At 53.8% G+C, this 22245-nt stretch overlaps 2 protein-coding genes across 6 annotated transcripts in view; both read right to left on the bottom strand.

Annotated features, from left to right (window-relative positions):
* Positions 1-19208, bottom strand: part of LOC309518030 (uncharacterized protein) — a 118403-nt gene extending 99195 nt beyond the window's left edge. Inside the window, exons 1-2 of the mRNA XM_082197815.1 lie at positions 19072-19208; positions 17868-17950 (exon numbers count right to left, since the gene is read on the bottom strand). The gene's annotated coding sequence lies outside the window, so the exon portion shown is untranslated. The remainder of the gene's footprint in view (positions 1-17867; positions 17951-19071) is intronic.
* The window catches only part of LOC309517977 (uncharacterized protein), a 68060-nt gene that overhangs the window by 42877 nt on the left and 2938 nt on the right, over positions 1-22245 (bottom strand). Inside the window, exon 6 of one of the 5 annotated variants that reach the window (XM_082197711.1) lies at positions 20084-21912. The exons of 3 other annotated variants lie outside the window; for them this stretch is intronic. In XM_082197711.1, the coding sequence (XP_082053837.1) occupies positions 20873-21912 (1040 nt within the window). In that variant the 3' untranslated portion in view covers positions 20084-20872. Of the gene's footprint in view, positions 1-20083; positions 21913-22245 lie in introns of those variants that run through there. One more of the 5 variants, XM_082197710.1, reaches the window with a different exon arrangement.

The following is a 22245-nucleotide window of genomic DNA, read 5'->3' as shown; positions in this document are numbered from 1 at the left end:
AGTGGCTCTGGCCTGAGGAGAATCTCGAGGGCCAGAAGAAGGAGAGGGGAAGAGGGGCTGAGTCTGAGGGAGAAGTGGCTCTGGCCTGAGGAGAATCTCGGGGGCCAGAAGAAGGAGAGGGGAAGAGGGGCTGAGTCGGGGGGGAGAAGTGGCTCTGGCCTGAGGAGAATCTCGGGGGCCAGAAGAAGGAGAGGGGAAGAGGGGCTGAGTCTGAGGGAGAAGGGGCTCTGGCCTGAGGAGAATCTCGGGGGCCAGAAGAAGGAGAGGGGAAGAGGGGCTGAGTCTGAGGGAGAAGGGGCTCTGGCCTGAGGAGAATCTCGGGGGCCAGAAGAAGGAGAGGGGAAGAGGGGCTGAGTCGGGGGGAGAAGTGGCTCTGGCCTGAGGAGAATCTCGGGGGCCAGAAGAAGGAGAGGGGAAGAGGGGCTGAGTCGGGGGGAGAAGTGGCTCTGGCCTGAGGAGCATCTCGGGGGCCAGAAGAAGGAGAGGGGAAGAGGGGCTGAGTCTGAGGGAGAAGGGGCTCTGGCCTGAGGAGAATCTCGGGGGCCAGAAGAAGGAGAGAGGAAGAGGGGCTGAGTCGGGGGGAGAAGTGGCTCTGGCCTGAGGAGAATCTCGGGGGCCAGAAGAAGGAGAGGGGAAGAGGGGCTGAGTCTGAGGGAGAAGTGGCTCTGGCCTGAGGAGAATCTCGGGGGCCAGAAGAAGGAGAGGGGAAGAGGGGCTGAGTCTGAGGGAGAAGGGGCTCTGGCCTGAGGAGAATCTCGGGGGCCAGAAGAAGGACAGGGGAAGAGGGGCTGAGTCGGGGGGAGAAGTGGCTCTGGCCTGAGGAGAATCTCGGGGGCCAGAAGAAGGAGAGGGGAAGAGGGGCTGAGTCTGAGGGAGAAGTGTCTCTGGCCTGAGGAGAATCTCGGGGGCCAGAAGAAGGAGAGGGGCTGAGTCTGAGGGAGAAGTGGCTCTGGCCTGAGGAGAATCTCGGGGGCCAGAAGAAGGAGAGGGGAAGAGGGGCTGAGTCTGAGGGAGAAGTGGCTCTGGCCTGAGGAGAATCTCGGGGGCCAGAAGAAGGAGAGGGGAAGAGGGGCTGAGTCGGGGGGGAGAAGTGGCTCTGGCCTGAGGAGAATCTCGGGGGCCAGAAGAAGGAGAGGGGAAGAGGGGCTGAGTCTGAGGGAGAAGTGGCTCTGGCCTGAGGAGAATCTCGGGGGCCAGAAGAAGCAGAGGGGAAGAGGGGCTGAGTGGGGGGGAGAAGTGGCTCTGGCCTGAGGAGAATCTCGGGGGCCAGAAGAAGGAGAGGGGAAGAGGGGCTGAGCCTGAGGGAGAAGGGGAAGAGGGGCTGAGGAGAATCTCGGGGGCCAGAAGAAGGAGAGGGGAAGAGGGGCTGAGCCTGAGGGAGAAGGGGAAGAGGGGCTGAGGAGAATCTCGGGGGCCAGAAGAAGGAGAGGGGAAGAGGGGCTGAGTCTGAGGGAGAAGTGGCTCTGGCCTGAGGAGAATCTCGGGGGCCAGAAGGAGGAGAGGGGAAGAGGGGCTGAGTGGGGGGGAGAAGTGGCTCTGGCCTGAGGAGAATCTCGGGGGCCAGAAGGAGGAGAGGGGAGAGGGGCTGAGTCTGAGGGAGAAGTGGCTCTGGCCTGAGGAGAATCTCGGGGGCCAGAAGAAGGAGAGGGGAAGAGGGGCTGAGTGGGGGGGAGAAGTGGCTCTGGCCTGAGGAGAATCTCGGGGGCCAGAAGAAGGAGAGGGGAAGAGGGGCTGAGTCTGAGGGAGAAGTGGCTCTGGCCTGAGGAGAATCTCGGGGGCCAGAAGAAGGAGAGGGGAAGAGGGGCTGAGTCTGAGGGAGAAGTGGCTCTGGCCTGAGGAGAATCTCGGGGGCCAGAAGAAGGAGAGGGGAAGAGGGGCTGAGTCTGAGGGAGAAGTGGCTCTGGCCTGAGGAGAATCTCGGGGGCCAGAAGAAGGAGAGGGGAAGAGGGGCTGAGTCTGAGGGAGAAGGGGCTCTGGCCTGAGGAGAATCTTGGGGGCCAGAAGAAGGAGAGGGGCTGAGTCTGAGGGAGAAGTGGCTCTGGCCTGAGGAGAATCTCGGGGGCCAGAAGAAGGAGAGGGGAAGAGGGGCTGAGTCTGAGGGAGAAGGGGAAGAGGGGCTGAGGAGAATCTCGGGGGCCAGAAGAAGGAGAGGGGCTGAGTCTGAGGGAGAAGTGGCTCTGGCCTGAGGAGAATCTCGGGGGCCAGAAGAAGGAGAGGGGAAGAGGGGCTGAGTCGGGGGGAGAAGTGGCTCTGGCCTGAGGAGAATCTCGGGGGCCAGAAGAAGGAGAGGGGAAGAGGGGCTGAGTCTGAGGGAGAAGTGGCTCTGGCCTGAGGAGAATCTCGGGGGCCAGAAGAAGGAGAGGGGAAGAGGGGCTGAGTCGGGGGGGAGAAGTGGCTCTGGCCTGAGGAGAATCTCGGGGGCCAGAAGAAGGAGAGGGGCTGAGTCTGAGGGAGAAGTGGCTCTGGCCTGAGGAGAATCTCGGGGGCCAGAAGAAGGAGAGGGGAAGAGGGGCTGAGTCTGAGGGAGAAGTGGCTCTGGCCTGAGGAGAATCTCGGGGGCCAGAAGAAGGAGAGGGGAAGAGGGGCTGAGTCGGGGGGGAGAAGTGGCTCTGGCCTGAGGAGAATCTCGGGGGCCAGAAGAAGGAGAGGGGAAGAGGGGCTGAGTCTGAGGGAGAAGTGGCTCTGGCCTGAGGAGAATCTCGGGGGCCAGAAGAAGGAGAGGGGAAGAGGGGCTGAGTCTGAGGGAGAAGTGGCTCTGGCCTGAGGAGAATCTCGGGGGCCAGAAGAAGGAGAGGGGAAGAGGGGCTGAGTCGGGGGGAGAAGTGGCTCTGGCCTGAGGAGAATCTCGGGGGCCAGAAGAAGAAGAGGGGAAGAGGGGCTGAGTGGGGGGGAGAAGTGGCTCTGGCCTGAGGAGACCCTGGGGGGCAGAAGAAGGAGAGGGGAAGAGGGGCTGAGTCTGAGGGAGAAGTGGCTCTGGCCTGAGGAGAATCTCGGGGGCCAGAAGAAGGAGAGGGGAAGAGGGGCTGAGTCTGAGGGAGAAGTGGCTCTGGCCTGAGGAGAATCTCGGGGGCCAGAAGAAGGAGAGGGGAAGAGGGGCTGAGTCGGGGGGGAGAAGTGGCTCTGGCCTGAGGAGAATCTCGGGGGCCAGAAGAAGGAGAGGGGAAGAGGGGCTGAGTCTGAGGGAGAAGGGGCTCTGGCCTGAGGAGAATCTCGGGGGCCAGAAGAAGGAGAGGGGAAGAGGGGCTGAGTCTGAGGGAGAAGGGGCTCTGGCCTGAGGAGAATCTCGGGGGCCAGAAGGAGAGAGGAAGAGGGGCTGAGTCTGAGGGAGAAGTGGCTCTGGCCTGAGGAGAATCTCGAGGGCCAGAAGAAGGAGAGGGGAAGAGGGGCTGAGTCTGAGGGAGAAGTGGCTCTGGCCTGAGGAGAATCTCGGGGGCCAGAAGAAGGAGAGGGGAAGAGGGGCTGAGTCGGGGGGAGAAGTGGCTCTGGCCTGAGGAGAATCTCGGGGGCCAGAAGGAGGAGAGGGGTAGAGGGGCTGAGTCTGAGGGAGAAGTGGCTCTGGCCTGAGGAGAATCTCGGGGGCCAGAAGAAGGAGAGGGGAAGAGGGGCTGAGTCTGAGGGAGAAGTGGCTCTGGCCTGAGGAGAATCTCGGGGGCCAGAAGGAGGAGAGGGGTAGAGGGGCTGAGTCTGAGGGAGAAGTGGCTCTGGCCTGAGGAGAATCTCGGGGGCCAGAAGAAGGAGAGGGGAAGAGGGGCTGAGTCTGAGGGAGAAGGGGAAGAGGGGCTGAGGAGAATCTCGGGGGCCAGAAGGAGAGGGGAAGAGGGGCTGAGTCTGAGGGAGAAGTGGCTCTGGCCTGAGGAGAATCTCGGGGGCCAGAAGAAGGAGAGGGGAAGAGGGGCTGAGTCTGAGGGAGAAGGGGCTCTGGCCTGAGGAGAATCTCGGGGGCCAGAAGGAGGAGAGGGGAAGAGGGGCTGAGTCTGAGGGAGAAGGGGCTCTGGCCTGAGGAGAATCTCGGGGGCCAGAAGGAGGAGAGGGGAAGAGGGGCTGAGTCTGAGGGAGAAGTGGCTCTGGCCTGAGGAGAATCTCGGGGGCCAGAAGAAGGAGAGGGGAAGAGGGGCTGAGTCTGAGGGAGAAGTGGCTCTGGCCTGAGGAGAATCTCGGGGGCCAGAAGAAGGAGAGGGGAAGAGGGGCTGAGTCTGAGGGAGAAGTGGCTCTGGCCTGAGGAGAATCTCGGGGGCCAGAAGAAGGAGAGGGGAAGAGGGGCTGAGTCTGAGGGAGAAGTGGCTCTGGCCTGAGGAGAATCTCGGGGGCCAGAAGAAGGAGAGGGGAAGAGGGGCTGAGTCTGAGGGAGAAGTGGCTCTGGCCTGAGGAGAATCTCGGGGGCCAGAAGAAGGAGAGGGGAAGAGGGGCTGAGTCTGAGGGAGAAGTGGCTCTGGCCTGAGGAGAATCTCGGGGGCCAGAAGAAGGAGAGGGGAAGAGGGGCTGAGTCTGAGGGAGAAGTGGCTCTGGCCTGAGGAGAATCTGGGGGGCCAGAAGAAGGAGAGGGGAAGAGGGGCTGAGTCTGAGGGAGAAGTGGCTCTGGCCTGAGGAGAATCTCGGGGGCCAGAAGAAGGAGAGGGGAAGAGGGGCTGAGTCTGAGGGAGAAGTGGCTCTGGCCTGAGGAGAATCTCGGGGGCCAGAAGAAGGAGAGGGGAAGAGGGGCTGAGTCTGAGGGAGAAGTGGCTCTGGCCTGAGGAGAATCTCGGGGGCCAGAAGAAGGAGAGGGGAAGAGGGGCTGAGTCGGGGGGGAGAAGTGGCTCTGGCCTGAGGAGAATCTCGGGGGCCAGAAGAAGGAGAGGGGAAGAGGGGCTGAGTCTGAGGGAGAAGTGGCTCTGGCCTGAGGAGAATCTCGGGGGCCAGAAGAAGGAGAGGGGAAGAGGGGCTGAGTCGGGGGGGAGAAGTGGCTCTGGCCTGAGGAGAATCTCGGGGGCCAGAAGAAGGAGAGGGGAAGAGGGGCTGAGCCTGAGGGAGAAGGGGAAGAGGGGCTGAGGAGAATCTCGGGGGCCAGAAGAAGGAGAGGGGAAGAGGGGCTGAGCCTGAGGGAGAAGGGGAAGAGGGGCTGAGGAGAATCTTGGGGGCCAGAAGAAGGAGAGGGGAAGAGGGGCTGAGCCTGAGGGAGTAGGGGAAGAGGGGCTGAGGAGAATCTCGGGGGCCAGAAGAAGGAGAGGGGAAGAGGGGCTGAGCCTGAGGGAGAAGGGGAAGAGGGGCTGAGGAGAATCTCGGGGGCCAGAAGAAGGAGAGGGGAAGAGGGGCTGAGTCTGAGGGAGAAGTGGCTCTGGCCTGAGGAGAATCTCGGGGGCCAGAAGAAGGAGAGGGGAAGAGGGGCTGAGTCTGAGGGAGAAGTGGCTCTGGCCTGAGGAGAATCTCGGGGGCCAGAAGAAGGAGAGGGGAAGAGGGGCTGAGTCTGAGGGAGAAGTGGCTCTGGCCTGAGGAGAATCTCGGGGGCCAGAAGAAGGAGAGGGGAAGAGGGGCTGAGTCTGAGGGAGAAGTGGCTCTGGCCTGAGGAGTATCTCGGGGGCCAGAAGAAGGAGAGGGGAAGAGGGGCTGAGTCTGAGGGAGAAGTGGCTCTGGCCTGAGGAGAATCTCGGGGGCCAGAAGAAGGAGAGGGGAAGAGGGGCTGAGTCGGGGGGGAGAAGTGGCTCTGGCCTGAGGAGAATCTCGGGGGCCAGAAGAAGGAGAGGGGAAGAGGGGCTGAGTCTGAGGGAGAAGTGGCTCTGGCCTGAGGAGAATCTCGGGGGCCAGAAGAAGGAGAGGGGAAGAGGGGCTGAGTCTGAGGGAGAAGGGGCTCTGGCCTGAGGAGAATCTCGGGGGCCAGAAGAAGGAGAGGGGAAGAGGGGCTGAGTCGGGGGGAGAAGTGGCTCTGGCCTGAGGAGAATCTCGGGGGCCAGAAGAAGGAGAGGGGAAGAGGGGCTGAGTCTGAGGGAGAAGTGGCTCTGGCCTGAGGAGAATCTCGGGGGCCAGAAGAAGGAGAGGGGAAGAGGGGCTGAGTCTGAGGGAGAAGTGGCTCTGGCCTGAGGAGAATCTCGGGGGCCAGAAGAAGGAGAGGGGAAGAGGGGCTGAGTCTGAGGGAGAAGTGGCTCTGGCCTGAGGAGAATCTCGGGGGCCAGAAGAAGGAGAGGGGAAGAGGGGCTGAGTCGGGGGGAGAAGTGGCTCTGGCCTGAGGAGAATCTCGGGGGCCAGAAGAAGGAGAGGGGAAGAGGGGCTGAGTCTGAGGGAGAAGTGGCTCTGGCCTGAGGAGAATCTCGGGGGCCAGAAGAAGGAGAGGGGAAGAGGGGCTGAGTCTGAGGGAGAAGTGGCTCTGGCCTGAGGAGAATCTCGGGGGCCAGAAGAAGGAGAGGGGAAGAGGGGCTGAGTCTGAGGGAGAAGTGGCTCTGGCCTGAGGAGAATCTGGGGGGCCAGAAGAAGGAGAGGGGAAGAGGGGCTGAGTCTGAGGGAGAAGTGGCTCTGGCCTGAGGAGAATCTCGGGGGCCAGAAGAAGGAGAGGGGAAGAGGGGCTGAGTCTGAGGGAGAAGTGGCTCTGGCCTGAGGAGAATCTCGGGGGCCAGAAGAAGGAGAGGGGAAGAGGGGCTGAGTCTGAGGGAGAAGTGGCTCTGGCCTGAGGAGAATCTCGGGGGCCAGAAGAAGGAGAGGGGAAGAGGGGCTGAGTCGGGGGGGAGAAGTGGCTCTGGCCTGAGGAGAATCTCGGGGGCCAGAAGAAGGAGAGGGGAAGAGGGGCTGAGTCTGAGGGAGAAGTGGCTCTGGCCTGAGGAGAATCTCGGGGGCCAGAAGAAGGAGAGGGGAAGAGGGGCTGAGTCGGGGGGGAGAAGTGGCTCTGGCCTGAGGAGAATCTCGGGGGCCAGAAGAAGGAGAGGGGAAGAGGGGCTGAGCCTGAGGGAGAAGGGGAAGAGGGGCTGAGGAGAATCTCGGGGGCCAGAAGAAGGAGAGGGGAAGAGGGGCTGAGCCTGAGGGAGAAGGGGAAGAGGGGCTGAGGAGAATCTTGGGGGCCAGAAGAAGGAGAGGGGAAGAGGGGCTGAGCCTGAGGGAGTAGGGGAAGAGGGGCTGAGGAGAATCTCGGGGGCCAGAAGAAGGAGAGGGGAAGAGGGGCTGAGCCTGAGGGAGAAGGGGAAGAGGGGCTGAGGAGAATCTCGGGGGCCAGAAGAAGGAGAGGGGAAGAGGGGCTGAGTCTGAGGGAGAAGTGGCTCTGGCCTGAGGAGAATCTCGGGGGCCAGAAGAAGGAGAGGGGAAGAGGGGCTGAGTCTGAGGGAGAAGTGGCTCTGGCCTGAGGAGAATCTCGGGGGCCAGAAGAAGGAGAGGGGAAGAGGGGCTGAGTCTGAGGGAGAAGTGGCTCTGGCCTGAGGAGAATCTCGGGGGCCAGAAGAAGGAGAGGGGAAGAGGGGCTGAGTCTGAGGGAGAAGTGGCTCTGGCCTGAGGAGTATCTCGGGGGCCAGAAGAAGGAGAGGGGAAGAGGGGCTGAGTCTGAGGGAGAAGTGGCTCTGGCCTGAGGAGAATCTCGGGGGCCAGAAGAAGGAGAGGGGAAGAGGGGCTGAGTCGGGGGGGAGAAGTGGCTCTGGCCTGAGGAGAATCTCGGGGGCCAGAAGAAGGAGAGGGGAAGAGGGGCTGAGTCTGAGGGAGAAGGGGCTCTGGCCTGAGGAGAATCTCGGGGGCCAGAAGAAGGAGAGGGGAAGAGGGGCTGAGTCTGAGGGAGAAGGGGCTCTGGCCTGAGGAGAATCTCGGGGGCCAGAAGAAGGAGAGGGGAAGAGGGGCTGAGTCGGGGGGAGAAGTGGCTCTGGCCTGAGGAGAATCTCGGGGGCCAGAAGAAGGAGAGGGGAAGAGGGGCTGAGTCGGGGGGAGAAGTGGCTCTGGCCTGAGGAGAATCTCGGGGGCCAGAAGAAGGAGAGGGGAAGAGGGGCTGAGTCTGAGGGAGAAGGGGCTCTGGCCTGAGGAGAATCTCGGGGGCCAGAAGAAGGAGAGAGGAAGAGGGGCTGAGTCGGGGGGAGAAGTGGCTCTGGCCTGAGGAGAATCTCGGGGGCCAGAAGAAGGAGAGGGGAAGAGGGGCTGAGTCTGAGGGAGAAGTGGCTCTGGCCTGAGGAGAATCTCGGGGGCCAGAAGAAGGAGAGGGGAAGAGGGGCTGAGTCTGAGGGAGAAGGGGCTCTGGCCTGAGGAGAATCTCGGGGGCCAGAAGAAGGAGAGGGGAAGAGGGGCTGAGTCGGGGGGAGAAGTGGCTCTGGCCTGAGGAGAATCTCGGGGGCCAGAAGAAGGAGAGGGGAAGAGGGGCTGAGTCTGAGGGAGAAGTGGCTCTGGCCTGAGGAGAATCTCGGGGGCCAGAAGAAGGAGAGGGGAAGAGGGGCTGAGTCGGGGGGAGAAGTGGCTCTGGCCTGAGGAGAATCTCGGGGGCCAGAAGAAGGAGAGGGGAAGAGGGGCTGAGTCTGAGGGAGAAGTGGCTCTGGCCTGAGGAGAATCTCGGGGGCCAGAAGAAGGAGAGGGGAAGAGGGGCTGAGTCGGGGGGAGAAGTGGCTCTGGCCTGAGGAGAATCTCGGGGGCCAGAAGAAGGAGAGGGGAAGAGGGGCTGAGTCTGAGGGAGAAGTGGCTCTGGCCTGAGGAGAATCTCGGGGGCCAGAAGAAGGAGAGGGGAAGAGGGGCTGAGTCTGAGGGAGAAGTGGCTCTGGCCTGAGGAGAATCTCGGGGGCCAGAAGAAGGAGAGGGGAAGAGGGGCTGAGTCTGAGGGAGAAGGGGCTCTGGCCTGAGGAGAATCTTGGGGGCCAGAAGAAGGAGAGGGGAAGAGGGGCTGAGTCAGGGGGAGAAGTGGCTCTGACCTGAGGAGAATCTCAGGGGCCAGAAGAAGGAGAGGGGAAGAGGGGCTGAGTCTGAGGGAGAAGTGGCTCTGACCTGAGGAGAATCTCAGGGGCCAGAAGAAGGAGAGGGGAAGAGGGGCTGAGTCTGAGGGAGAAGTGGCTCTGGCCTGAGGAGAATCTCGGGGGCCAGAAGAAGGAGAGGGGAAGAGGGGCTGAGTCTGAGGGAGAAGTGGCTCTGGCCTGAGGAGAATCTCGGGGGCCAGAAGAAGGAGAGGGGAAGAGGGGCTGAGTCTGAGGGAGAAGGGGCTCTGGCCTGAGGAGAATCTTGGGGGCCAGAAGAAGGAGAGGGGAAGAGGGGCTGAGTCTGAGGGAGAAGGGGCTCTGGCCTGAGGAGAATCTCGGGGGCCAGAAGAAGGAGAGGGGAAGAGGGGCTGAGTCCGGGGGAGAAGTGGCTCTGGCCTGAGGAGAATCTCTGGGGCCAGACGAAGGAGAGGGGAAGAGGGGCTGAGTCTGAGGGAGAAGTGGCTCTGGCCTGAGGAGAATCTCGGGGGCCAGAAGAAGGAGAGGGGAAGAGGGGCTGAGTCTGAGGGAGAAGGGGCTCTGGCCTGAGGAGAATCTCGGGGGCCAGAAGAAGGAGAGGGGAAGAGGGGCTGAGTCTGAGGGAGAAGGGGCTCTGGCCTGAGGAGAATCTCGGGGGCCAGAAGAAGGAGAGGGGAAGAGGGGCTGAGTCGGGGGGAGAAGTGGCTCTGGCCTGAGGAGAATCTCGGGGGCCAGAAGAAGGAGAGTGGAAGAGGGGCTGAGTCTGAGGGAGAAGTGGCTCTGGCCTGAGGAGAATCTCGGGGGCCAGAAGGAGGAGAGGGGAAGAGGGGCTGAGTCTGAGGGAGAAGTGGCTCTGGCCTGAGGAGAATCTCGGGGGCCAGAAGGAGGAGCCTGGCAGCTGAGGGAGGAAGAGGGGCTGGAGGGGCCGGGGGGGGGAGCCAGGCGGAGTCTCTGGGGGTCTGAGAGGAAGAAGGGGGCCGAGGGGTCCCCGGGGTCTGGCGCCTCAGGAGGGGCATTGCTGAGAGGAGAGAGGGAGGCTGAGGAGAAGGAACCTGGGCTGGTGAAAAGGATGGAACTGCTCCACCTCCATAACTAGGGAAGGAGCGAGAGACCGAGTTGAGCTCTCCCCCCCCCCCCAGTCTAGAAACCGGAACATCAATGTATCTGAAGTGTAACCGCTCATTTGAGCAAGTGAAGTTGAAGGAAAGCTGTGCCTATGCTACTGGTCTACCTTATAGGAATGTTATAAAAGTTTGTTTTTATGGAGCACTTTGAAAAACGCTTCAGAATGCACCACACGGAGGTTGTTTCTCTCCCCATGTTGCGCCCACCCCCTCCTGCTCCACCTTCCCTCTGCATTCAGGGGGCACAGATTGGCCTTTCACCAAACCCCCCCTTATTCCCACTGCCACCCCAGAACTCTGACCTGAGCACTTCACCCCCAACCTAGCGAAGAACGAGGTGTGAGGTGGAGTACAACTTATTTATTAAAAACAAACACTAATTTCAAGATAACTTGGCGTGGATAAGTTAGGGCTGCCATAAGTCCAGATTTTCCTGGATCTTAGATAAATCAATAAAAAAATCTTGTTATTTTGGCATTGTCGTAAAATGGGGGGGGGGTCCTATAAAAAGCACAACTATGTTAGGGTCTTCCTAAAACTGCTCAACAGCTTTCAGAGTGTCCTGGTTTTTACTTTTTGAAATATGGCAACTCTAACATAAGTGTATGGTTTCAAATCTTCCAGTTTTTCTTTTCTTTCTTTTCTTACTTTATTACTATTGTAACAATGGGTATTACAAGGATGTTCCTCTACTAGTGAGTTCAACCTCCAACTGTTTCCTTGCAGGCTTTCTCCACCGGCCTGAGGGGGCCGGGTCCAAGGTGATGAGCAGATGGACTCCAGCTACAAAAGCTGAGACCGTGGAAGAGGACAGAGACCATCCTGGCTGTGAGTCCTCTAAGACCTTCTCCTGCCTTGCAGGCCTTTTCCCATGCGGCCTAGCAAAGTCCAGACTGACTCCAGCTACAAAACTGGGGCCGCTGAATAAACTCTTGGGCTTAGCAGGTTTGTTGTTGCTACAGGTTTTTCTATCTTTATTTTAGATCTTCTCATGATTTATGTGTATTCTTCACTGTGGTTGTGTATTTTAATGTTTTATTTATTGCTTATGACTACTCTGCTATTTATTTATTACATTTGTAAGACGCTGTGGGTAAAAACCTCAGCCCCTAGGACTTGCCGATCATCAGGTCGGCGGTTCGAATCCCCACGGCGGGGTGCGCCCCCGTTGCTCGGTCCCAGCGCCTGCCAACCTAGCAGTTAGAAAGCACCCCTGGGTGCAAGTAGATAAATAGGGACTGCTTACCAGCGGGAAGCCCCTTCATGGATCACTGCCTTGCCGTGGTGAAGGGGCTTGAAGAACTCAGAGAAGCTATGAACTACGCCGAGCAGGGCACCCAAGATGAACAGGTCATAGTGGAGAGTTTTGACCAAACGTGATCCACCTGGAGTAGGAATCGGCAAGCCACTCCAGTATCCCTGCCAAGAAAACTCCATGGACAAAGACAACAGGCATATAAAAGTTATGACACTGGAAGATGAGCCCCTCAGGTCGGAAGGTGTCCAACATGCTACTGGGGAAGAGCGGAGGACAAGTACAAGTAGATCCAGAGCTGATGAAGCGGCTGGGCCAAAGCCGAAAGGACGCTCAGTTGTGGATATGCATGGAAGCGAAAGGAAAGTCCAATGCTGTAAAGAAAAATATTGCATAGGAACCTGGAATGTAAGAACCATGAACCTGGGTAAGTTGGATGTGGTCAAAAATGAGATGGCAAGAATAAATATTGACATCCTGGGCATCAGTGAGCTAAAATGGACGGGAATGGGCGAATTCAGTTCGGATGACTACCATATCTACTACTGTGGGCAAGAAACCCGTAAGAGAAATGGAGTGGCCCTCATAGTCAACAAAAGAGTGGCGAAAGCTGTACTGGGATGCAGTCTCAAAAATGATAGAATGATCTCGATACGAATCCAAGGCAGACCTTTTAACATCACAGTAATCCAAGTTTATGCACCAACTACTGGTGCTGAAGAAACTGAAATTGACCAGTTCTATGAAGACTTACAAAACCTTATCGAAGTGACACCAAAGAAGGATGTTCTGCTCATTATAGGGGATTGGAATGCTAAAGTAGGGAATCAAGAGATAAAAGGAACAACTGGCAAGTTTGGCCTTGGAGATCAAAACGAAGCAGGGCAAAGGCTAATAGAGTTCTGTCAAGAGAACAAGCTGGTCATCACAAACACGCTTTTCCAACAACACAAGAGACGACTCTACACATGGACATCCCCAGATGGGCAACATCGAAATCAGATTGATTATATTCTCTGCAGCCAAAGATGGAGAAGCTCTATACAGTCAGCAAAAACAAGACCTGGAGCTGACTGTGGCTCAGATCATCAGCTCCTTATAGCAAAATTCAAGCTTAAACTGAAGAAAGTAGGAAAAACCACTGGACAGGTAAGATACAATCTAAACCAAATCCCTTATGAATACACAGTGGAAGTGAGGAACAGGTTTAAGGATTTAGATTTGCTGGACAGAGTGCCTGAAGAACTATGGATGGAGGCTCGCAACATTATACAGGAGGCAGCAACTAAAACCATCCCAATGAAAAAGAAATGCAAGAAAGCAAAGTGGCTGTCCAACGAGGCCTTACAAATAGCGGGGGAGAGAAGGCAAGCAAAATGCGAGGGAGATAGTGAAAGATACAGGAAATTGAATGCAGATTTCCAAAGAACAGCAAGGAGAGACAAGAAGGCCTTCTTAAACGAGCAATGCAAAGAAATAGAGGAAAGCAACAGAACGGGAAGAACCAGAGATCTGTTCAAGAAAATCGGAAATATGAAAGGAACATTTCGTACAAAGATTACCATAATAAAGGACAAAAGTGGTAAAGATCTAACTGAAGCAGAAGACATCAAGAAGAGGTGGCAAGAATACACAGAGGAATTATACCAGAAAGATATGGATGTCTCGTACACCCCAGGTAGTGTGGTTGCTGACCTTGAGCCAGACATCCTGGAGAGTGAAGTCAAATGGGCCTTAGAAAGCACTGCAAATAACAAGGCCAGTGGAAGTGATGGTATTCCAGCTGAACTGTTTAAAATTTTAAAAGATGATGCTGTTAAGGTGCTACACTCAATATGCCAGCAAGTTTGGAAAACTCAGCAGTGGCCAGAGGATTGGAGAAGATCAGTCTACATCCCAATCCCAAAGAAAGGCAGTGCCAAAGAATGCTCCAACTACCGCACAATTTCACTCATTTCACATGCTAGCAAGGTTATGCTTAAAATTCTACAAGGAAGGCTCAAGCAGTATGTGGACCGAGAACTCCCAGAAGTGCAAGCTGGATTTAGAAGAGGCAGAGGAACCAGAGACCAAATTGCAAACATGCGCTGGATTATGGAGAAAGCCAGAGAGTTCCAGAAAGACATCTACTTCTGCTTCATTGACTATGCAAAAGCCTTTGACTGTGTTGACCACAGCAAACTATGGCAAGTTCTTAAAGAAATGGGAGTGCCTGATCACCTCATCTGTCTCCTGCGAAATCTCTATGTGGGACAAGAAGCTACAGTTAGAACTGGATATGGAACAACTGATTGGTTCCAAATTGGGAAAGGAGTACGGCAAGGCTGTATATTGTCTCCCTGCTTATTTAACTTATATGCAGAATTCATCATGCGAAAGGCTGGGCTGGATGAATCCCAAGCCGGAATTAAGATTGCCGGAAGAAATATCAACAACCTCAGATATGCAGATGACACAACCTTGATGGCAGAAAGTGAAGAGGAATTAAAGAACCTTTTAATGAGGGTGAAAGAGGAGAGCGCAAAATATGGTCTGAAGCTCAACATCAAAAAAACGAAGATCATGGCCACGGGGCCCATCACCTCCTGGCAAATAGATGGGGAAGAAATGGAGGCAGTGAGAGATTTTACTTTCTTGGGCTCCATGATCAGTGCAGATGGTGACAGCAGTCACGAAATTAAAAGACGTCTGCCCCTTGGGAGAAAGGCGATGGCAAACCTAGACAACATCTTAAAAAGCAGAGACATCACCTTGCCAACAAAGGTCCGTATAGTAAAAGCCATGGTTTTCCCAGTAGTGATGTATGGAAGTGAGAGCTGGACCATAAAGAAGGCTGATCGCCGAAGAATTGATGCTTTTGAATTATGGTGCTGGAGGAGACTCTTGAGAGTCCCACGGACTGCAAGAAGATCAAACCTCTCCATTCTGAAGGAAATCAGCCCTGAGTGCTCACTGGAAGGACAGATCCTGAAGCTGAGGCTCCAATACTTTGGCCACCTCATGAGAAGAGAGGACTCCCTGGAAAAGACCCTGATGTTGGGAAAGATGGAGGGCACAAGGAGAAGGGGACGACAGAGAATGAGATGGTTGGATGGTGTTCTTGAAGCTACCAGCATGAGTTTGGCCAAACTGCGGGAGGCAGTGGAGGACAGAAGTGCCTGGCGTGCTCTGGTCCAGGGGGTCACAAAGAGGCGGACACGACTAAACGACTAAACAACAACACCAGCGGGAAGGTAAATGGTGTTTCCGTGTGCTGCGCTGGCTCGCCAGATGCAGCTTGTCACACTGGCCACGTGACCCGGAAGTGTCTGCGGAAAGCGCTGGCCCCCGGCCTCTTAAGTGAGATGGGCGCACAACCCTAGAGTCGGACACAACTGGCCCGTACGGGCAGGGGTACCTTTACCTTTACCTTTTAGCCGAAGATCTGAGTGTTTCACAACAGAAAGATGAAAAATAAAAACACAAAATACATAATAAAAGAAAGAATAACCCCTTCCCACAAACACATTTACAAGGACATAGATTTAATTAGAAAGGACATGGTTTTAATTAAGCAAAGCTCTGGTTTTGATGTTGTTACACAACTGTGCTTCCCAGTTCTCAGCTGCAGCACCCCAAACTCACCCTTTCTGCCTCCTTAGCTAACAGTAATTTAAATGCACTATTCTTATTTTGATCCCATGTGTACACAACTTTAAATACAAGCACCAGAACAGTGTGCCTAAACTTAAAGAGACACACATGCATGCACACTTTCCAAGAGTCTCCTGACAGAGCTAGTGTGGTATAGTGGTTAGAGTGTCAGAATACGACTTGGCAGACCTGGGTTCAAGTCCCTCCTTAGCCATGATGCTCACTGGGGGACCCGGCACTGCTTCACATCTTTCAATATGCGAAGGGCCGTGCCATGGAAGATGGAGCAAACTTGGTCTCTCCTACTCTGGTGGAAGGAGGACCCAAACCAATGGATTTCAGATAGAAGGAAGGAGATTCTGACTAAACATCAGGAAGAACTTTCTAGCAGCAAGAACTGTTCGACTGTGAAAGAAAGTAGTTCAGGTGGTGTGGGACACTCCTGAATTGGAAGGTTTTCAAGCAAAGGTTCGACGGCCATCTGTCATGAATTCTTTTGTTGAATATCCTTCATTGCAGGGGCTTGGAGAAGATGACTCTCACCATCCAATCCAATGCAACAATTCAATGATTCTGGGAGACTGTGATTCTCCCCGCTGTGAGTTCTTTGATGGGAAGTGAGAAAGGACTCCTGACTAAAACACTCTCCACATTCCAAGCATTTATATGGTCTCTCCATTGTATGAATTATTTGATGGGAAATGAGATGGGAGTCCTGACTAAAACTCCTTCCACATTCCAAGCATTTGTGTGGACTCTCCCAGGAATGAGTTCTTTCATGGGAAGTGAGACTTCCCTTGTGACTGAATCTCATTCCACATTCCAAGCACTGAAACGGTTTCTCCCCTGTATGGGTTCTTTGATGGGAAATGAGATTATATTTCCAGTTGAAGCTCTTTCCACATTCCAAGCAATGATAAGGATTCTCCCCTGTGTGGATTACTTGATGGGAAGTGAGCTTGGCCCTTTCCTTGAAGCTCTTTCCACATTCCAAGCACTGGTAAGGTTTCTCCCCTGTATGGATTCTCTGATGGGTAGTGAGATTGGCCTGCTGATTGAAGCTCTTGCCACATTCCAAGCACTGATATGGTTTCTCTCCTGTGTGAATTCTTTCATGGACAGTGAGATGAGCCCTCCAACCAAAGCTCTTTCCACACTCCAAGCACTGATAAGGTTTCTTCCCAATGGGATTCTTCTGAGGGGAAGTTGAATGGGAGCTTTGACTGAATCTCTTTGCACACTCCATATTTCTATATGGTTTCTCCCCCGTGTGAATTTCATCATGGTCTCCCTTGTTCTCCATTTCCAGTTCATCACCACCTGCAACAAAGAGAGAGATGAATAGAGGCTAAGCAAGAAATGGAGCCCGCAATTATTGAACAACGCCTATTAACGCTTGTAAGAGAGGAAGAACAGAAGGGAGATAGATGAGAGGACTTACTTTAGGGTTCATTGAATTGGTTGACTGGCATTCAGGGACATCTTTATGGGAAGCTGAGGTTCCAAAAGCCTGGCTCTTTTCTGGCATGGATTTTGGGGTGGATTTTGTTTGGTCCAATCATGGAATCTGTTGCATCTCTAATGTCACTCATCTCTTTGGTGAAGCAAAAGGGACAGAAGCGGTGACTTCCAAGGTGGGGGAGGCTGGCTAGTTCTTGGCTGTTGCCGCTCTGCCAGCAGAGATTCTTATGTGATGATTTATGATAGCCAGGGCAAAGATAGTATCATACTCTGTCTTTGAAGACAGGGAGATGAACTGGGGTGAACCTCGCATGCTCTGTTTTCAGGGGATATCAGCATAGAATACAATGAAAGTCAAGCTAGATAAAAATAAAACAGAGTGGATAAATAGGAAAAGAAAGTAAATTGGATAAACAGAAGATGATGAAGAAGAAAAAGAAAAGAAAAACACAAAGCCCTCTAACGAGGCTGTTTCTTCACTATTATTCTGGAGCAGAGGAATGGAGGAGCCATGGACTGAAACAGTAAGAAACATTCTGTGATGGCAGAGAGAGAGCTGGGAGAGTTCAAGCTGAAGTAAACTCGGGGGGGGGGGGGAGCCACCAAGCAGCTGGTGACTCATCTGGGGGGAAAAGGAGAGTAATTGGAAGGACTTTTCTTCCTAAATTAAGGTGGGACATCATGCCCAACAGGAGATGGGATAGGGTACAAATTAATGAGCATATAATAAATAAAGAATTTTAGATTATTATCCTAATAAGGAACACTCATTGTACTGGACCAGAGGAACAATTTTCTTGATAGTGAGTGAGAATAAGAATTGGAGTTTCTGGATGCAAAGGAAAATGAACGAACTTGAAAACACCACCTAGCAGAACGAGGAATAGCTGGGTATCGTCTTGCAATACAGCTGGATAACCCTCCATTCAAGGTGAGCTGTGGGGTGTGAGAATCCCAGATGCTGTAGGTGGCGCTGTTCAGAACCATCGAAATCTGGGATGTTTCTCACATAGACAGATTAGTACAGAATTTCAAAAAAGATATTAAGATCCAACAGGGAGCCTTACCAAGAGCAGCCATGATCCCACAATTCTCCTTTATGACTTCCGTATGCAGAGCTCTCCGGTCAGGATCCAGCCACACCCACTCTTCACCTAGGAAAGGAACAACGACGTTTTCAAAGGACAGTGAACTCTTTAAAAGAAAGAAAGGTCCTCCTCTTAGCCAGTATAATGATTATATTACCACAAATTGTTTTGCTGTTTCCTGCCTGTTAAGTGCTGTGCCTTTTTTAATGGGATTGTTTTGTTTCCCATACATTCTAAGTATAGATGCTTATTTTAATGTCTTAATGGAATTATTTTATTTTGTGTTTTGTTCTGTGCATTGTTCTGTGTAGGTGGAGGACTCACCAGTGCCCCCAAAACAACTTCAAGGGGCAGTTTTGACAGAAGCCAAGAGGAAGAGGCGAGAGATTTCTGGGACTCCAGAGGAATCATGGCTGCCCCACCACTCCGCCTCTTCCCCCACAAGGCAGCCTTCCCCTACCCGAGCTGGTTCCACAGCCGCTGCTTCCCCTCCGCCACCAAGAAAAGATGGATGAGAAGGTCTTGCCAGCAACCTTATATCACCTGCATGAGACAAAGGTAAGTGGGAAGCCAGTCTAGTGTCCGGATTCAGGGAAGTAATAGCAGTGTTCTATACTGCTTGGTCAGACCACAGATGGAATACTTTAGCCACACATGGACAACAATTTAGGAAGGATGTTGACCAGCTGGAACATGTGCAGAGGAGGGTAGCCAAGATGATCAAGGGTCTGGAAGCCAAGCCGTATGAGGAATGGTTGAGATGGGGAAAGAGGAACCTGAGAGGAGGGGAATTGGCTCGTGGCTTCAAGAAGCTTCTGTCTAAGTCTCTGAGGGTAAGGGATGTTCAACAATGGAACAGCCTCCCTGCAAAGGCTGGTGGACTCTCCTTCCATGGAGATTTTAAAAGCGTCATGGATGCTTTAGTGGAGATTCTCGTAATGCAGGGAGGTGGACTAGATGACTGCCAGGGTCCCTTCCCACTCTACAATTCTGTGATTCTATGAAAGTCTCATTTGCTGAGTGCCCTCTGATTTGGGGGGGTGTTGGGCTGTCGTGGATGAGGTGGCGCTGTAGTCTAAACCATAGAGCTTCTTGAGCTTGCCGATTGTAAGGTCGCAGGTTCGAATCTGGGAGACAGGCTGAGCTCCCATTGCTCCGTCCCAGCTCCTGCCAACCTAGCAGGGTTGAAAGCAAGTAGATAAATAGGTACCACTGCAGCAGGAAGGGAAATGGCGTTTCCATGCACTCTGGCACTCATCACAGTGTCCTGTTGCACCAGAAGCGGTCTAGTCCTGCTGGCCACCTGACCCTGAATCCTGCCTGGTCAAACGCCAGCTCACTCAGGCTAAAATCAGCGATGAGAGCCACACCTCAAAGCTGAATTCGACTGGACCTAACCGTCCGGGGTCCTTTACCCACCTGTACCTCACCTTGTCTGGCTCCTTCCTGTGGAATTTTGTGGGTGCCCCAGGGAGTTGGCACAATAAGGAACACAGTTTCATACCTGCTGCAAACTCGCCACCCGCTCTGGTTTGCAGAAAAGAAGGGGTCAGGACCCTCTGCTCCCTCACTTGGGGGTCCCACGCTGCATGGATTTGGAAGACCCCCTCTGCCCCCTCCCCTTCGCCCCAATGCACCCTCTGGGGAAGGGAGAGGAGGCTCACCAGATCCCAGAAGAGAGCGGGCAGATCCCTTCCTCTCGAGGGAGGTAGGCGCTGCGGAGGGAGGGGCTTGGGCTCGGGAGGACCAGCCGGCTTCCCCTTCTTTTCCTGTCCGCTCTAGGAAGGCAGCTCCGCTCCTCGGCTCCTCTTAACCCTTGGCCTGCCGTGCACCCCTTCTCTCCCTCTCCAAAGCAGGAGGATTTGGGGGGGCCCTCTTGGCTGATGAGCTGAGCTGCTCCCCCCCTGGGAAACAGCAGCAGGAGGGGCAGCTGGAAGGAGGAAACCCCATCGGGGGTTGGGGGACCCCCAGGGTCATCCCGTCGGTCTCCCCCACCCAGGAAATGGGGGGCAAGAACCGGGAGACCCTGGAGATGGGGGCGAAGAGGGTGGGGCTGGAAGACACCAGGGGCTCCAACTCCTCTCCCAGCCCAGAGGATGCTGCCTTCGGCCCTGCCCTCTCCTCTGAGGAGTTGCCCCAGCAGGGCAGGAGGGCCAAGCAGGCAGAGCTGGCACCAGACTCTGGGCCCTGCGCCTCTTAGGGGCCCCACGACAACGGATCAACAGAATATTGATTGGGCTTATTGCAATTGCTGGTTGGTAAAATCAGAAAGGGGTTCGGAGATCATTTGCGAGGGGACCCAGAGATTTCAACGGCCGGGGGCCTCCACAGGCCTTAATGGGGTCATGGTCCCCAGGCGACAGGGGGCCCCTCTGCATGCCCACCCCCAGCAGGGTGAATGCACCTGCTCCCCAGAAGACCCCCGGGTGCTGCTGCCTCCTCGGAAGTGGGACAGGAAGAAGTTGGTGCCTTCGGCCAGGACAGATCCTGGGGTCCCTCCAGCTGCTCCAGGTTCCCAGCCCTGACTGGCAGCCGTGACCCTCCAGGATTCAAGACGGGGCATGTTCCTTGAGATGCTTGCAGGGGAGATGGAGCCTGTTCCCTTCTGCATGCCCAGCAGGCGTCCCCAGGCCCTGAGCTATGGGGGCCCTTCCCAGAGGACTCAAGGGGCAGAGCTGTGAGCTGGGTCTTGCCTGGGTCTTTCACCAAACAGCCCCTTCATTCCAGAGTATTTTTATATTTTCCTTTATGATTTATGACCTTATTTTTTCATTTATTAAAATTCGTATACTGCCTTCATTGGAAGATATCAGGGCATTACGCAGCATTAACATTCAGAATAAAAACACCAATTACATAATAAAAACAAAAGTGAAACACACCAATATTTCCGTCTCCCACAAAGACGCTGAAAATGATAAAGTTTCATTAGCCAAAGGCCTGATGGTTATGTTGTACTTTCTTAAACACCCTTCCAAACTCTCAGCCAATCAACAGCCCCTCCCCCATATGACATTGCCTTAAACCTATTATAATACTGAACTTGACTTACTTTTATTACATAAATGACTTTGCTAGAGGAGTATACAACTTTAGACACAAACACCAGAATATGGCACCCAAATTTTAAGCAAACATGCAGAAACAATTTCTAAGAGTCTCATGGGAGAGCCAGTGTAGTACATTGCCAGAGTATTCGACTACACCCCGGGAGACCTGGGTTCAAATCCCTCCTTGGCCATGGAGCTCACTGGACGGCCTTGGGGAGCCTAACCTAACTCTCAGTTATTCTCATGACTGAAAAGGAGGTGAAGAACCATGTGACCCCACAAGAACAGAACAAGAAAGAAGATTCTGACTAATTATCAAGAAGATGCATTGCAGTTGGTTAAACTAGATGACCCTCAAGATTCCTCCCAAAGCTACTATTCTATAATTCCAGGATTTCCCCCGCTGTGAGTTCTTTCATGGGAAGTGAGATTTCCTTCCAGCTCTTTCCACATTCCAAGCACTGATATGGTTTCTCCCTGTGTGAATTCTTTGATGGGAAGTGAGATTTTGCTTGAATGTGAATCTCTTTCTGCACTCTTGGCATTGAAATGGCTTCTCCCCAGTGTGAATTCTTTGATGGGAAGTAAGACTATTATTCCAAATGAAGCTCTTACCACATTCCAAGCACTGAAATGGTTTCTTCCCTGTATGAATTTTTTGATGGGAAGTGAGATTTTCCTTGAAGGTGAATCTCTTTCCACACTCTTGGCATTGAAATGGTTTCTCCCCAGTGTGAATTCTCTTATGTTGCCATAACTTTTTTGTTGAAGCAAAATATTTTGTGCATTCCAAGCACTGATATGGCTTCTCCCCTGTATGAATTCTTTGATGGGACGTAAGACTATTTTTCCGAGTGAAGCTCTTTCCACACTCCAAACACTGATAGGGCTTCTCCCCTGTATGAATACTTTGATGGGAAGTAAGACTATTCTTCCGACTGAAGCTCTTCCCACATTCCAAGCACTTACATGGTTTCTCCCCACTGTGAATTCTCTTATGTTGATCGAAGTCTATTCTTGTAGTAAAGCACTTCTCACATTTGAGGCACTGATATGGTTTCTCCCCTGTATGATTTCTCTGATGGGAAGTGAGATTGTCCTTCCTGGAGAAGCTCTTCCCACATTCCAAGCACTGATATGGTTTCTCCCCACTGTGAATCCTCTGATGTCGACGTAAGTATCTGCTTGTAGTAAAGAACTTTTCACATTGCAAACACTGATATGGTTTCTCCCCTGAATGAATTCTTTGATGGTGTTTGAGATGTGAGCTGTGACTGAAGCTCTTTCCACATTCCAAACACTGAAAGGGTTTCTTCCGAATAGGATTTCTTTGATGGGAAGTGGCATGGGAGCCCTGACTGAAGTTCTCTCCATGTTCCAAATCTGGATGTGGCTTCTCCACTGTGTGGATTTTGTCCTGTTGTCCCTTGTTCTTAATTTCTGATTCATCACCACCTGCAATGAAGAGAGGAACAGACCAAAGCCTAAGAAAGAAATCGAGTTCCCATTTTTTGAATAATGCTCATGAACATTTGTAATAAAGGAAGATCTGAAGGGTGTTAGATGGGAAGTCTTACTGCAGAGTTCACTGCGTGACTGACATTCACTGACATATTTATGGGAAATTCAGATTCAAAAAGCCTGTTCTTTTCAGGGGTGAAATTTCTTTGGCTCAATCATTGAACCAACTCCATTTGCAAGGTCAGAACTCTATTTGAATATGAATTGGATTCTCTGTCTACCAATTACCTAGCGTCCAGGGGAGAATTAAATTGCTGTGTAATGACA

The sequence above is a fragment of the Podarcis vaucheri genome (assembly GCF_965113315.1).
Source record: "Podarcis vaucheri genome assembly, chromosome: 13".
Classification (NCBI taxonomy): domain Eukaryota; kingdom Metazoa; phylum Chordata; class Lepidosauria; order Squamata; family Lacertidae; genus Podarcis; species Podarcis vaucheri.
Note: the sequence above shows the minus strand (reverse complement) of the source record. Positions and strands in the feature narration are given on the sequence as shown.